Raw genomic sequence first — 15,766 nt, forward strand, 5'->3', positions numbered from 1 at the left:
CCCACCTGCCCTGGAAGTGTTTCTGCTGGTCTTGGAAAAGGGGCAGTCTCTGATATTTGGGCTGAGAATTGCTGCTCCAGAGCAGGGTCTGTACCACAACATGATTGCAACGACACCTTCCCATGTGGATTCAGTTCTCACTGGGCTTCTTGCAAGTTCTTTGCAGAGCTGTGGGATCTCTGGCAAGATGCTGACACAAGTGGGACTGAGTGGTGAAAATGCTTGAGAGGTCCAAGCAGGACAGTGTGGCCACATGGTAAGAGAGCAGCATTAAGTCTGTTGGAAAAATCAAGCCCAGCTTCTTACTTCTATTGTTTTTACTGGGTCAGTCCTGTGTGGGGCTGAACCATTTCTGTTCCTCTGTTTCTTTGTGCTACACATGAATTTATTGTTTCAGGATGTGATGAAGGAGTGGGGTTTGGGTGCTGAAATTTCGGAGAGAAAAGGAAACACTGTGCCTTGTCTTTCCAGCTCTTCATAATTACTTGGCTTTCTGGGTGTTCCCTGGGGGAGTCTTCACTTCCTTCTGCCAATTGTACATGGAAATTAATACTCTGATTCACATCCTGGACCCTGGCACCTGCTAATGGGGTGACTGTGAGGGTTGCAAGTGGGGTATGCCCTGTGCAGGGCATTTGGAACTCACCCCAGAAAGGTGGTTAAGTGAGGATTTCCTCCAGTGCCAAAGTTGGCTCAAAAACCTCTCTCCCTCCTTTCTCCACCACAGGAGCTCATTGCCCCCCTCCAGCCCTCAGGGTTTTCTTTTAATTCAGCAAAGCCTCACAGAGAGTTACATGGGCACAATGATGACATCAAGGAAAGGAGCAGGAATGTCAGGGAGAGAATTTTCTGTCCTCACCGAGCCTCTGCAAAGGGCTTTGAGGTTACAAGTGGTGCCTCCAGGGCTGAAAACACAGGATGAAACTGCTTTGCTATTCCCAGCAAGATTCAGATGGGATTCTTTAATACTGTGCTGTGGTACATAAATACTGACCATTAAAATCAGGGCTATGCCACCAGGTCTAGTCTGGGACCAGCATCCACTGCCAAGTTTTCTTGTGTGATTTTTGCTGTGAGAAGCCTAAAATGCAATTTTTCTTCCTCACAGCTGTCTCACTGAAGCCAAGCATGACCTATCCAGAGTGTTAGGAACACAGCTAGGTCTGAACAGTAGGGTCCAAGACAAAGACATTTTCAAGAAGGTCCTTTTTGTAGCCCAGACATAGCAAGAAAACCACTTTTGGTTACCCTTATCTCTATTGGGTTTGAACGAGAGAGTGGAAGGCCCAGCAGTCCCATGTGCCAGGCACAGTCACAGGGGAAAGCTCCCCCATATCAGAAATCTCAAGAGATGTCTCCTGAGCTATTTAACACTCTCAGATGGACCTGACTGACCCATACACAATTTTTATTGCACACCCTGCAGCTGTCCTTGGTGGGCCATATAATGGCAGGAGAGACAGACCACACTTTGACACTGGTTTGGGTTCCTCTCAAGCTCTTTTGAGGGTCTTTGCTGCTGACTTAACAGCTCTCATGGTTTCTGCCCATATCTGTGGAAAAATCAGCTGCTGATTCAGCTGTGGATCTCTCACAAATGGGAACCTGAGTTTGGGTTTTAAAGAGGCAGGTCAGCCTCCAGGATCCTTGCCCTGTTCCCAGGGGAACCCCAGAGCTGGGATCGAAGACAAAGCACAAGTTTTGGTTTCAATTCACTTTTTTAAACTAGTGCCTTTTCAAAAAAGAGTTTCCATAGTGACAGAGAACTGTGGCACCATTGTGAAGGTCCAAAAAGCTCTGGCCGGGTAATAGCCAGAAATTCAGCAGTGTGCCCAGCTCCAGAGCAGCCTGCCCCTGTCCCACCTCTCAGTGAGCAGGGCTCTGCTTTAGATGCCCTCCCTGCCCACCAGCCACATTTTTAGCTGTCTGTGGGATGTACTACTCCCTGATCACTACAGCTTCACTTAATGGCAGATAAAACCATGCATTTCCAGAGAGTGAATAAGCTTTGGTTTGGTTTAGATGTATTCAAGCCTACTTTGCTATATAGGGAAAAGCCAGACTTGAAGCCAGCTTTCAATCATTGTTTCCTGTTGCAGACTGGTGTGAAAAACATGAAATATGCTCACGAGCACCCAGGGAGTCAGCAGAGGACCCCAGCTGAAATCCCAGGCCCCATTTAATTCTTATTTAGGTGAACACACTTCCTTCCACCTTCCCCACTGGCTGTCACATGGGGTACTTCCACCCACACATATAATCCAGACCTCCCAAAAGGACCTAGGAAATCTCATACAATCATTTAATCCTCTGGTCCTTGCTGTAACACCTAAGTGTGCCAGAGTAGCTCAGAACATCTGCCAGGTTTGGCCCAACGCCAGCTGGTGGAGGTTTGCAAGTGTCAGACAACATCACTTATTCAAAGTGCTCCTTTGCCCTCGTCCTTTGTTATCTGCTGGATTATGTTGCAGCTTGTAGTACACCAAGAACTACAACCACAGCACACTCTGACAAGTCCAATCTCAGCTAAAATTACAGCTACCTGCCACGTCCTTGTGCTCCCTGCAGCTGTTAAGTAACGTGCATTACATGTGTGTAAGATGCAGAGAAAAGTGTTTGTGCTCAGAACTCTTTCAGTAGGCCTGGCACTTATGTCTTTCCTCCAGAATACCCAAGGCTGTGGATGCCCATAGGGTCTCTGTGGTGCCATCCAGTGTGCTTTTCAGCAGACCCAGCCAACCAGATGGGGACAGGGACATCATGGCCCCAGCAGGTACCACTGTGAATGCTGTGATTTTGGAAAGGAGCAGTGGCACAGAGAGCCAAGGGCATCAGCCTGACCCAAAGCATGCACTGGACACCTCCTCCAGCAGCAAACCAAGAACTGTCCTTTCCAGTTTTACAATAAACTATCATTAAAAAAATATTTTACAACAATTATTCCCTTCCCACTCCTCTTTTTGCTTTCTTTGCCTGCAAATCCATGCAACACTTTTGGAGCAAAGATCACATGCAAGAAAACAGAGCAAGGCTGGTAACAAACACACTTTTGGTCACAGAAGAATGTTCTGCATGTTGTGTCCTGTTAGACCACTGGAATGTCATACTCAAACAGAAACATCCTTCTGCAATGTTTTAATGTGTTCTATAGGAAGCAAAGCAGAAAGAAAGGCATATTTAGATCAGTTTTTATAGCAGTATTTCTAATGTAAGGGTGAACACACTGTGCTGTAAGGGTTTGTCTGTGCTAAGGCCAGCTGACTGCTGCAGCCCCCCAGAAGAGGCTAAGAGACCAGATATATTTGCTTTGTATATTCCCAGCCTCCAGGAACTCAGATATCTGGTAAGACAGAGGGGAACCTGTGTATATATTTCCAGGACAAGCTGAATTACGTAAGAACTATGTATGTCTTGAAAATTAATTACTAGGATTAACCAAAACTCAAGAAGTGCACCACTCTGTCTGTCTCGTGGTTGTGAGTGAAGGCACTGTCCTAGGGAGCTACTTCCTGCAGGAGATTAAATTTTTCCTTGTTTCCTCGAGACCTTCAAGTGACCCTACTGAATTGTTAAAATTCCATTAGAAAGTGGCTACTGGGAACATGTGCAATAAATAGCTGCTAAGATCAATGGCAGTCTTGCTGATTTAAAATCAATGTATTATTTGCTGATGGTGCTGGCAGTGTTTTCCTCTGGGAAATGTAACCAGTGATTGGCTTTAAATAAACATAGTGGTAAAAAACTTGATCTGAACTCATTAATCACTCAGACTGATTTTAGAGAATCAGTCAGAAAATGCCTGTTGCCCACAGACAAGTCTTTGAGGTGATCAGTGACTTTGGATACTGCAATTTAGGCTGGGCCACAAGAAAATTTCATAGAACAGAGCAGAACTTTGGAAAATGCTCTTAGAAAAATAGGTACTTAATGTACTTAGACCATCCTGAGAAAGCCACAGGTCACTTTTGAAAACCTGTGTCAGGTTACTATGGCTATAATGACCATGCACCTTTTCCATGCCAATTTCTTGCTCCCCTCCCAGCTTTCCTCCCTGGATTTCAGCAGGGCAAAACCTTTGTTCTGAAAAGCTGTGAAATTTCTTCTCATTCTGTAGTTTACCAAGCTCCCCTCAAAAAGGGAAATCTTACCCTTCTCTGGCTTAATGATGAACTATTGCAACTGAAATTGTAAGCACAGCACTCAGTCCCCTGGTCGTGGCCACAAGGCAGGTAACAGTTTGCTCTGACCCAATTGAGGTTTACTTCCCAAAGACTTCACTGTAATGTCTCTCTGACCTGGCAGTGTAGATTTGCAGATTGTTTTTGGTTTTTTTGAGTAGAAAACCCCCTGAGATTGGTAAATGACGCACAGGTTGCAGTGTCCATCTGGTCCCATCAGATGGTGATGGGCCAAATGCTGCCCCCTCTCTATTTATACATCTGTATTGACATAAATGGGGGACTGCTTTTTATATACATTTTGTCCTCAGAAATATTATACCAACCTTTTGCACAAAGACAATGAAAAAATTGCACAGAATTTTTTTTTTTTTTACTTTATAGAATTAAATGTTCCCTTGATGTGATACTGAATGACTTTTGCTCCCACTGCAAAGTGCAGACCACTTAATCATCTACTATTTATGTACCCATTTCTTTTTTTATGAAGTGAAACTTTTAAGCAAGACCATGTTACCTGTAAAATTGCTTCCTGAATCCTTAAATATTAATCCTCCAATCGATAGCAGGTAGTCCCAGGGTCACTTTAATAAACCTGAGCTGCTGCGTCCCACTCTCCAGTATCCCACATTACATGTTCCTCCTCCTGCCTGTGCCAACACAAACATTTTTGCAGCCTCTGGGTGACCTTGGCGGGGGGACGGGGATGGGGAGGTGAGGCGGGAGGCTCCGGGGGAAGGGGGGGCATAGGGGCGATCACAAGTCACTGGGAGCAGGGAGAGGGCTGGAAAGATGGCAAGCAGCCCAGCACCTGTGAGCCTGAAGATGCAGGCAATGGAAAAGTGCTAAGGGGGCAGCTGTGAACTGAAGGGAGCTCCTGGAATGGGAAAAATGGCCATTGGGGGTAGTAAGGAGTCAAGGTGGAGCAGAAAGGGTGAAGGTCACAGGGGTCTGTGCAAGGAAGAGGGATGTGAGAGGAGCAGGATCGGCAGGGAGGGAGCCCCAGGGAGCAACCGGCGGTGTGCGGGCACGGGCAGGTGGCGAGGCGAACCGGAGGGCGAAGCTGAGGCAGGAGGAACCCGAGGGAAGAGGGAGGAAAAAGGGACGGAGTACCTCTCGCCCCGTGCTTGGTACCGCCGGCACCGGCAGCTCTGGGCGGCACCGGGGCGAAGGACGCGGGGCCTGCTCAGCCCCGCACGGCCCCGAGGCGCTGCCGGTGCGGTTACCGTGGGCTGGCAGCCCCGGGCAGCCCCCCGGGACAGTTTTGCTAAACGGGAATACGTTTTCCCCGGCACAGGGCGAGCGGCCCCAGAGCCGAGCCCTGCCCAGCGCGGACAGGGAGGGCACGGTCCCGGGGCAGGCCCTGCCGGGCTCCTCCGCCTCCGCCGGGCTCGGCAATCGGCTGCGCCCGGGGCTGGCAACGAGCGGCCCGGCCCCGCTGCTGCCGGCCCTGGGCAGGGGACGTGGCTTAAGACCCGACCGGTGCCCAATGCCAGGCAAGCACCAGGCGGGGACGGGCAGCGGAACGGCGCGGCGAGGCTCCGGCTGATCCGCGCCCCGGGACCGCGCTGCCCGCCCCGGGGGTGGTACCGGTACCGGTACCGGAGCCGCCCCCTCCTTCTCCCCTCAGCGCATTCGCCGCCGGGGCCCCCTCTCCTGTGACGTCAGCGCTGTGTAAAAAGGCGCCCGGCAGGCAGCGGGCGGGCGGCAGCGCGGGCAGCGGGAGGAGGAGGAGGCGGCCCGCAGCCGACATGGTGTCCCCGGTCACCGTGGTGAGTGCGGGCCCAGCGGCGGGCGGGAGGGATAGCAGGGCCCGCGCACCCTTCTCCCCGTGGCTGCCCGGGAGGGCCCTCCCCTTACCGGGCGGTATCCTCGGTATCCCCCCCTCACCGGGCGGTGTCCCCCCCCCTCACCGGGCTGTGGGCGGCAGCCCCCCAGTCTGCCTGATGCTCACCCCGGGCCCTCGTCTCCCGGCAGCTGTTGCTCCAGCGGTGCGGCGTTCGGGCACGTCCTGGCTGTCTCTGCGCCTCTTCCTCCTCTGGTCCCTGAGGTGCTTTTAAGGACCTGTCACACATCTGCTCGGCACGGAGCGGTGTCCGCTCCAGCTGCGCTGCAGCAGCGTCCTGCGGCCCCCTCGGCCCCCGGCCCCGGCTTTGCTGTCCAGGGGATGGCCTGGGCTGAGCCTGGGGCTGTGCGGACCTTTCCACCGCCTGGGCCACCTTCCCCCGAGACCCGGTCGCCTCTGACAAGCCTGTCCGGCACTTCCACCGTGTAACGACATGAGATGGCACGGTGTCACCTGCCTGTCTCACCGGGGTGTCACCATTACCCATCAGTCAGGGAGCGCCCTGTCCATGCGGGGCGTGTTGCTGGCTGATGGAGCGGTGCTGGTACCGAAGCAGCCGTGGCTCATGGCAACAATAGCAGGTCCTGGCCCCGCAGGTGAAGAGGGGATTTGTTGTTTCAGTGCTGAAAAAAGACAAAATGCTTTGAGCCAGAAGAGCAGAGAAGCTGTGCTGTCAGACACGCTGCTTTGCATGTTCCTCTTTCTAGCAAGCGAGGGATTTGTCTGAATAGAGCAGCAGACCAATGCCTGCTGTGGGAGAACTTAACTCTTGGTGGGAAAGTTGGATGGTGCTCTGCTGCAGCACTGAACATCTACTGCTGGTGATGTCCTGGTCCCCTGTGGATCCGTGATCATCCTGTTTTGAAAGATCTTGGTTAGTGGCCAATCCGTTGTGTTCTCTCTCACAGGTAGAAGTCCCCTCCTTTCCCCATTCTTGACTCACACAAAGCCAGGGTTCAAAACTTTTAAATTGCTTTGCCAGTTCTGTACAGCAGCTTGTATTGTCTCAGATGAATTTTCCCCCACTTATGACATTGTACCTGGTAAGTTCATCAGCAGCCTGGGGGTGACTTTTATCTTTAGAGACAGAGGGAAGTAGCATGTAGATTATAGCATTGTAGTGCCAAACTTTTTTTTTTTTTTGTATGCTTTTAAAGAATGACTGAGGAGGCTTTTATTTTTGTGCTTCTGTGCTATAAGCGAAGTTCATCCTTAAATAATGCTTTTGGTTACAGTGAACTGTATATGTGTACAATGGAAGTGAAGTCTTATTCTGGGGCAATATTGGAATGGCTCAAAAATGGGCAGAATTTGTTTCATAATTCACAGGAGACAGTACTGGGCTGTTAGGGCTGGTGAACCAGGTGGTGTTGCAGAGTATATTTCAGCTGAGCTTCTAGAGGAGGCAAATGACTAAAGGACGAGGATGTGTTGGGGAGGGTGTAGTTCAGACTGGAAGGCTTTACCTACAACAGAAATTGCACTTAAGGAAAGGAACTTGGGAAGGAAAATGAAAAAAAAAAATCTGCTTTTATCACTTTCCTTTTTGGCATGTAATAATGTACATTTTTGCTCTGGCTTCATCCCTGACATACCAGCTCAGCTTCACCAAAGGCAACTAATATAGAGGTGCAGCTGCAGAGAGCTGGGGGGACAGGATGAGATCAGGAGCTGTGACCAGATCTGCAGCTTTTACCATGGCTGTAGAGGTGGGAGGAGAGGGGAGGGAGTCTGATCCTCTGAGGAGCTCATTAAAAAAGAGGTGCAAGCCTTGAGTCTGCTAAGGATCAGTCTTTGCACTGCAGTCCATGAAGGGAAGGCTGACTTGGTGCTGTGCAGCAGCCTGTGCTGCCCAGGAGCACGGTGTGGCCCTGCCACAGCTGCCAGCTGGAGCTGCACAGGAGGTGACAGTCAGGGTGGCTGTACAGCTGGTGGCTCCCAGTCACTTGCTGAAGGGAACACTGTGGGCAACTGGTCTGAGCACAGGGAGGTGCTACCATGGGGCCCAGGCCTTATCTTGGTACTGCACTGCCTTTTGCTACACAGATAGAGCAGGTGTTTGGAGCTGGCATGGCTGTGGCTGCTATGACACGTGATGGGGACACTCTGTTGGGGCAGCACCTGAGGCACAATCAAATTAGGCTGAGGAATTGATTTGTCCACAGAGTGTGTCGCCTCCTGGTATGCTGCATCATTGGCCTCAGTGAGGAGAGGACACTAGAAGAGCACAGTTGGGAGTGACATGGCATTGCTTCCCAATATCCCAAGTCATGGCCTCTGTACACAACTGCAGCAGGTGGCTGCTTACACACAACTTGGTCTCCTGCATCTCCCCTTCTCCTTCTTTAGGACTCTTGTACCATGAGTCAGATACCCTGAGCTCTCAGGTACAACTGATCACTGGAAGAAACCATACAGGAAGGCATGGAAAGATGGAGAGGAAGCTGGGGAGACATCACAGCTCGAGCTGCTTGTTGGCATGGTTGCCAGGTGTGCATCATGGCCCAGAGGTTTGGCATGTCCAGCCCAGGCACAGGGAGCAACCACTGCACTGTGCAGACCTGGCTGAGCTGTTGTCTCTGGTGCTGCAAAATTTGGATGTGTTGAGGGAGCAGCATTCCCACAGATAAACAAGTCTTGGGCCAAAATATCTTTTAACATATTGTGCCAGCTGGGACAGAGCTCTGGGATGCTGCTGGTGCCAGAGTCATCTTTGGCTTGCATGGTGCTGGGCGTTTGGAGAGGAAGCATTTGTCTGCCATTCCTCTTCCAGCTGGTGAGCAGTGCTCACTCTGGCTGGAAGTCACCTTGGAGGGAAACTTCTTACTCTGCTGGGCAAGCAAGAGAATCCTGCTTTGAAATGATTATTCTTGATCCTGCTCTGATTAAGAGCTGTTTTTTTCTGCATAAAGCCATGTGGGCTGAGAGCCTGCAGTTGGAGAGCAGTATTAATAAATGGAACATATGCTTTGAGGATATTTGAGGTTTAATTCCCTTCTTGTTCAATCATCACTGGTCCCATCTTAATCAAAATCTTTTCTGAGACTGCTTCATTAGCGATTTCTTTTGTCCTGGTTTTTTTTTTTTTTTTTTTTTTTAATTTCTTTTTTTCCCAACTCTTGGTGAAGCAGCTTTTAATGTGAGCTTGGGGGAGATAGCTCTTGCCCAAAGGCCCTTTCTGCCCAGTAGGCACCATGATTAAAGGGGCCACAAGTGTGCAGGAGATGAGCCTGGGGACAGACAGTCATTCTGGCATTTATGCAATGCTGCTTGTTCAAAGGGACCCTGTTTTCTCCCTAAAGTTAGGGCTAAACTTAGCAGAAGGCTTCAGACCCCCTTGAGGAAAACAGGGCATGGGAAAGATGAAGACATTAATTGGTTGAGAGTAGGTCTCTTCTGGGGAGCAGTTAGAGATGATACTGGTGTCTTTTTTAGCAAGGTGAGCAATGGGCTCTCCTTACAACATCCCCTCTGGCCTACCACAGTCCTGTGTGTGGGAGGGGGGTGGAACTCCTTGTTTGGGATAGACTTTTGCTCAGAAGCCATATTTTAACAATCCTTATCCCTTCCCTTTTATCCTCTGATGTATTTTCATCTTTAAACAGAGCTAGCTGGCTTGAGGAAGAAGATGTTGATTTGGCTGCATGAAGCAAGCCAAGCCCTCAGCACCATTTCCCCTGTAGGGTGGGAAGCAGGCAGCAACACTCTGGGGACAGCCCAGATCTTCTTGGTCTCCTGGGTACATGAGGGATGCCACTGGGGGGAAAGGAGTATGAAGGTCACTTAAAAAAAGTGAGCAAAAAATCTGGAAGGTATGATCTGGAAGGGTATTTATTCAGCAGTGTCAAGTACTGAATAAACAGAGCTGGAAAAGTGGGTAGGTAGCATTTGAGTTCCAGAAGTGGGGCTAATCCCCAGTGGTCCAGATGAATAGAGAAACTGTGTGGGAATCCCATTGTTTAGAGACTGTGCTGTTGGCAATTGTAGCAGTAGTAGGGTCTAAGCATAGTTTTAAAGATCTGTTATTAGAAAGTGTGCTCCTTAATCCTCAAACTGCTGTTGAAAACCAGAAAGCCAGATGACAATTTGAAATACTTCAACCTTTGCTTCTTAAAGAGAGAAAATATTATTTCTGCATTGATGAATATAGTGTCAGCAGCTAAGTCAGAAGTAACTCTTGCTGTAGATGGGTTAATTTTGTTTTCTTTGTTTATTTGCAACACTGTTGCTTTCATTGTGATTTTCCGTTACTTAAATGCGCCATAAATTGGGATTGTATTAGGCAGGAGGCTGTAAAAATTTCTGTACCACATAAACAGGGAAGTATGGAACTTGAATAAAAAAACCAGCCCATGTGGGTTACAGAAAAGAATTCGAAACATCTGAACTGAGTAAAAGTAGAGTAAGGCAGGAACCATCTCCTGGGCAGAATCTTAGTGACATTTATGTCAATCACACCTTTTGGGAGAAGCCTAAAATCTTTTGTGCTACTAAGCAAAAAGCTGTGCTGGTTTATGCCAGCTGGGGCCCAGGCGTGGTGTTATACGCCATGATTTATTTTTTCAGACTGAACTTGTGCAATCTTGCTGTGCCATTGCCATTCCTTGCTGTAGCTGTTGCTTTGAGAGGGTGGGCTTAGATATGGGTGACTGAAATAGGAGGTGAGGAAGTGTGGGTTCTTTCAGGCTCTTCCCAGCCCCAGTGTGGCTGCAGTAAGCTGTCAGTGCTGATCACTGCTGCGGGCAGTGCAGTGGATTGAAGGCTTCATTAACACAAGTATATCACTGAAATCACAGGCATGTGTTGTTCAAAGTGTGCTTTGTGCATTAAGAGAATGGGTCTGGTTCAGAAGCCTGTGCTTACACATAAATCCTCTGGATGGACAGGGATGTGTGTATTCTGCTGTTCTCTTTTCCTTTTCAAGTATCCACATTGAAAACACACTGAGGGCAACAGAAGAGCCAAAGTTATCTTTCTCTGTGGGTAACTGCACAACACGGAGGAAGTAATAACTCCAATGAAATTAGACTCCTAGATGGCATCTGGAACCTGTCTTCTGCTAGCATGTGGAAACTCTTGAACAGTGAAAATATTATTAGTTCCATAACTCCCTTTCCTCCTGGAGTGGCTGTTGTATTAGCACTTAATTCTTCTACTGCCCTTCACCTCACTCAATGCCCAATAGGTTTGTCATTACATTAGAGATGCAGGTTTTGCTTCCTTCAGCATGCCCAAAAATGAGGATGGTGGTTATTGCTTCTTCCAGGCTGCTTGTGCCCTTCCTATATCCATTTCTTATACTGCCATAATATAAACAGGATCTAAGCTAATGACATGTTTCTGTATGACAAGTGTGGCAGTCCAGAGCATCCCTCAGTGTAGTGCTGAATGGGAACAAGTATCCAGGTGATATGGAGCAGAAGATTACACACCACCAGAGCTGAAAGGAGGTAGGTGAGCTGGGTAAGAGCTTTCCTGAAAGATTTCAAGTGTGCTGGGGTGGGAAGGATTGCAGACACCTGCAGAGAGCCTCTGGGTTCACACTGCACACTGACCCAGAATTGCACAAGGCACAGTTTGTCTCTGAGTGAGTGCAACTTGTGTCTCTTCTTGTGTTATTTTAATGTTGCAGGCTGACTTTTGTTTTGCAAATCTGTTTGTTGGTGAGGATGGTGGCTGGTTTGATTCACCTAGCTGCAAGTTATGGAAATGCCTTGTTTCTACCAGCAGGCTACACTTTCTCCTCAAAACTAATTCCTGTAGATTACTGCAAAGCAGGTACTTTCCAAGTCAAGGGAGGTAAGACAAACCCTGTAACTGAACTGACCTGGGGACTTTTGTCAAGTTTGAATGGTGAGGTGATATGGCACCTATTGACATCAGGTACTACATTTCCAATTATGTATCAAAATGAGAGCATTTCTGCTAGCTGCAAGTAGCCACAGATTAAATTGTTGCTTGAGATTGAGAGTAAGTTTAATATTAAGCCACCTGCACATTTTTCAGCACATGCTAGACATGTTGGGCAGATCCTCAGCCTTACATGAGTTATTTTGTCTCCCATGGCTTCAGCAGAACTGGGCTTGTGACATCTGAGACCATATCTTGGTTGCCATATTCCTGTTTGCTTGTGTCTTTTGGGTTTTTTATGGCATAACCTGGAGCCAGCCAGGGTGCTTGTAAAGCAGTGATAACTTGTCCTCCATTGCAAGAAAAACTGAGCAAGTTGCATGGCATTTCCCTGCAACCCTGGTGCAAAAGGAGCATTCTGACAAGATTATCACTTAATTGATATTTGTGAAGTTTCCACTTGGCTCATGTCCCATGCATCTGTGGACTTGCACCCTCAATCTAAAGGGTGTAACACTGCTAAGCTACTGCACTCTCATTTATGAGCATGTTCCACAGTTGTATATGCAGCCTGATTACAGCAGGAGTTTTGCAAGGGAACCCTTATCACTGTGAATCCTGGAGGTGAATGGGTTGGTGCTTGCACAGCTTAGTGTTTGCTTCTGGCCATTTCAGATCTGCTGAGATTGGCTGGGAAAGTCTAATTTATCTTCATGCAATTTGTGTCTGATACTGACTTGCCCAGGCCACAGAATCTTGTCACGAGAATAGATATTGGAAAAAAAAAAACCTGTTACTCCACGTTTGTGCTTTGACCTTATATCCTCCTGTCTCAAAAAGATATCGGTCCCATGAGGAGGGCTGCTGCTTTTTTATAAGGTACCAGAGTGGCACCACTCTAAATACACATCTTTATTGGTGCAGATTGCTCTTTTCCTTTCTAATGCTCTTCACCATCAGTGTTTCACAAGGTTTCAGCCTACAGGACATGACACAGAGGTAGAGCTTTTCAATCAGCTTTCCATTAGGCATAAGACAAGCTGAACTGTCCCTGCTGGGTTTCTCAGCACAGCCCTGCTTGCTTTTGCCAGATTTTGCTGACCTTATTGCAGCTCCTTGTGAGGATTCATACCATGAAAATCTCTTGTGTGGAGCTGCCAGCTGTCCCAGCCAGGGGCAGCCTTCCCATTGCTTTCACAAAACCATCACTGTGCCAGGTGTGCCTCTATCTCTTGTGTGAGCCAGAAAGATGAGCTGCAGAAGTGCCCTTTGGGTGCTGCAGGTGCTCTCACCCTTGGCACATCTTTAGGAAGGGCTGGTAGGGCTGGAATAGCCTGTCATGTGCCACCTGCCTTCTTTGCTACTGGTCTTTAGCTGTTCTGTAAAGGGCTGTGAAAGCACTAATGCCTGCAACACTCTTCATTTAGACCTGCATTATTCACTGTAGGCTGTAGGTAAAGTGAAGGCTTCTCAGCTGAAGAAGTTGTTTGGGTGGAAGGAACTCCCGTTCCTCCCAAATACCAGCAGAGCAGCATGTGGCAGGGTAGAGCTTTGCTTTTGCCTGAGCACCCATTCTCCTGTCCATCCCCTCTGCAGTGGCTGAGCCATGGGGTGGCTGGGGCCCTCCAGCAAATCCATGTTGCACTGGGTTGTGGGGTGGGTATTGGAGGGTGAAGGCAAAAGGGGGATTTCAGCACTGGGGACAAAACACTCTGTGTGCAGACCCCTCACTGCTATTCCCTAGGGACTCTCCTGCCCTTGGTGCCCTTGGGACATTTTATTTTGGGTCTGCAACCCCACCTGACCTTGTTCACTGAGGAAGTGTGTGTGTGCCCTTTGAGTGGCAGCACTGCAGCTCTGATGAGCAAAGTGAAAAGCCATCCATTGTGGTACAGGTTTTTAAACATCTGCAAGGGGTTCTTTTTTGAGTGTCGCAGCAAAGGAAACGTTCAGAGGGGGGTTGTTTTCTTCTACACGAAAAGGAAGATCTGGAATCCCAGGAGGGAAAAGCAATCTTTGCTCTGGATGAGATGCTGGCAGGCAGATGCTATTTTCTGCTTTCATGTCTGAGAGCCAGTGAGCTGCCAGTGAAAGCATTTGTCTGTAACAGCTCCTTCAGCCCTGCAGACATTTGAATTCTTGACTGGTTTAACATTGTTGGTCATTTCCAGTGGTACATTGCCAACTGCACTCAGAAGGCAATCTCCAAAACTGCTGACAGCTATAGGACTGCTGCATATGTGGAGTCAATTATTACCACTGCAGTTAAAAAATGGTTTTTAAAATAGCCCTGCTTGTGGTCCCATGCCAGTCTGATGGACAGGACAGGTGATGCTTGGTAATGGAAAAAAGCAAACCCAACCCAAACAAAACAAGCCCTAGCAAAACGAGATACATTCAAGCAGAGTCTTCAGGGGGAAAAGCATGGGTGAAATGTTTGTCTTTACTTTGATTTTTATGAGTTAACATCTGCTAAAGAAAGGCTTTGCCATCTTGAAGGCTTCCCTGCAGTCCTATGAAGCCAAGGGCAGATACCCCAGTGGCTTTCTAAGGTATTTCACTGTGCCTGATACCAGGGCTGCCTTCTGATAACAACAGATCCTGCAGAGCAGAGGCAGGTTCTGGACATGCTGTTGCACAGCTTGTTGACCACAGTTAGCTGAGCTCACCCAAGTTCCTCTATATGGTACAGAACATACCTTTATGGATGCTATAGCTTCTTTAATGGCTGGAGGGAACACTGTGGTCCAGTATCTCAAAGGAGTTTTGGGCAATGCTGTGGAGCAGGAGTGGGCTTCTGATGCACCATGTGGCACAGGCAGTGCCCTGATGTGGTGGGGATTGTTTCCTTGGCTCCTGAACTGCTTCAGGCTGATATGGGACCATTCCCTCACACTTCTAAGGCCTCCTGCAGGAGATTATCAGGAAGCTGTTGAAGGCAAGACTCCAGTTTCCTATTTATGTTTTTCCCCCTCACTATTTTATGTCCTAGGTGTTTGCAGATGCACTTTTAAGCTTGTGGGAATAGCAGCAGAGAACTGCAATGTCCAAGAGCTCCCAGGTCACATTGGCTGCTGAGCCAAACTGGCCTCATCAGCAGCTCTGTAAGCATGGTCAGTGTGACTCTCAGCACCCAGTGTTTTTTAATTTCTTCATTAAACAGCTGAATAAAAGACAGGACTGCTGTTGTATTCATATTGCAGCTTGTTCTAGCATGGGCTTTACCATTTCTCTGTGAGTGGCAGTTTGTCTCCTCCTGCCTTAACTTGGGAAGGGGCAGAGGGAAGGCTGCCCAGCACCTTGTCTGTTACTGCTCCTCTCCTTTACTGACTGCTGCACAAGGATTCATGGTTGTAGCTATTTTGCTGTCCTCTGTAGGAGTCCACAAAGCTTGTCTCCACTTGAGAGGAGGTGGCCTCATCTATCACCTTGAATTTCCTGCAGCCTGTTCAGGAGCTGTCTGCTCGGATGCCTTGCCCATGGCACCTACAACACAAACATAAACTCTTTAATTAATTGCACAAATAGATTGCACCAACACAGTATCCGAAGCAGGCTGATTGGCTGGTTCAGTAACTCTACACAACCCTCCCTAGCAAGTACTTTTTCTCAGAATTTTATGCAGGAACAACTTGGGGCATTATATATGAGCTGTTGCATTGCAGGTGAAAGGTTTTGCACTCACCTGAGCGTGCTGCTTATTATGAGTATTTCAGTAACCCTGTGGAGTGCAACACGTTGGTTAGCTGACCCCTTTACATCTCATCCACCTCTTCCTCTATACACCTGTCTATAGCAGACACCCACAACAGTTTCACCCCCATTTACATTTCCCTTAATTCCTACCCACAAGCTTTCAACCTGTTCTCTCTCCCCCCCTAGACAAAACTCA

The 15,766-nt window shown here is 48.4% G+C and overlaps 1 protein-coding gene and 2 long non-coding RNA genes across 3 annotated transcripts in view; 2 read left to right on the forward strand and 1 right to left on the reverse strand.

The window, feature by feature from the left end:
• Positions 1-6,920, reverse strand: part of LOC139804423 (uncharacterized) — a 19,165-nt gene extending 12,245 nt beyond the window's left edge. The window contains exons 1-2 of the long non-coding RNA XR_011729379.1: positions 6,133-6,920; positions 4,696-4,828 (exon numbers count right to left, since the gene is read on the reverse strand). This is a non-coding gene — a long non-coding RNA (uncharacterized lncRNA). The remainder of the gene's footprint in view (positions 1-4,695; positions 4,829-6,132) is intronic.
• Positions 5,520-15,766, forward strand: part of TMEM86A (transmembrane protein 86A) — a 26,917-nt gene continuing 16,670 nt past the window's right edge. The window contains exon 1 of the mRNA XM_071761666.1: positions 5,520-5,950. Coding sequence (XP_071617767.1) covers positions 5,930-5,950 — 21 coding nt within the window. The 5' untranslated portion in view covers positions 5,520-5,929. The remainder of the gene's footprint in view (positions 5,951-15,766) is intronic.
• LOC139804421 (uncharacterized) overlaps positions 8,363-15,766 on the forward strand; it is an 8,128-nt gene continuing 724 nt past the window's right edge. Inside the window, exons 1-2 of the long non-coding RNA XR_011729377.1 lie at positions 8,363-8,514; positions 9,630-15,737. This is a non-coding gene — a long non-coding RNA (uncharacterized lncRNA). The remainder of the gene's footprint in view (positions 8,515-9,629; positions 15,738-15,766) is intronic.

Source organism: Heliangelus exortis, chromosome 18, assembly GCF_036169615.1.
Source record: "Heliangelus exortis chromosome 18, bHelExo1.hap1, whole genome shotgun sequence".
Taxonomy (NCBI): Eukaryota; Metazoa; Chordata; class Aves; order Apodiformes; family Trochilidae; genus Heliangelus; species Heliangelus exortis.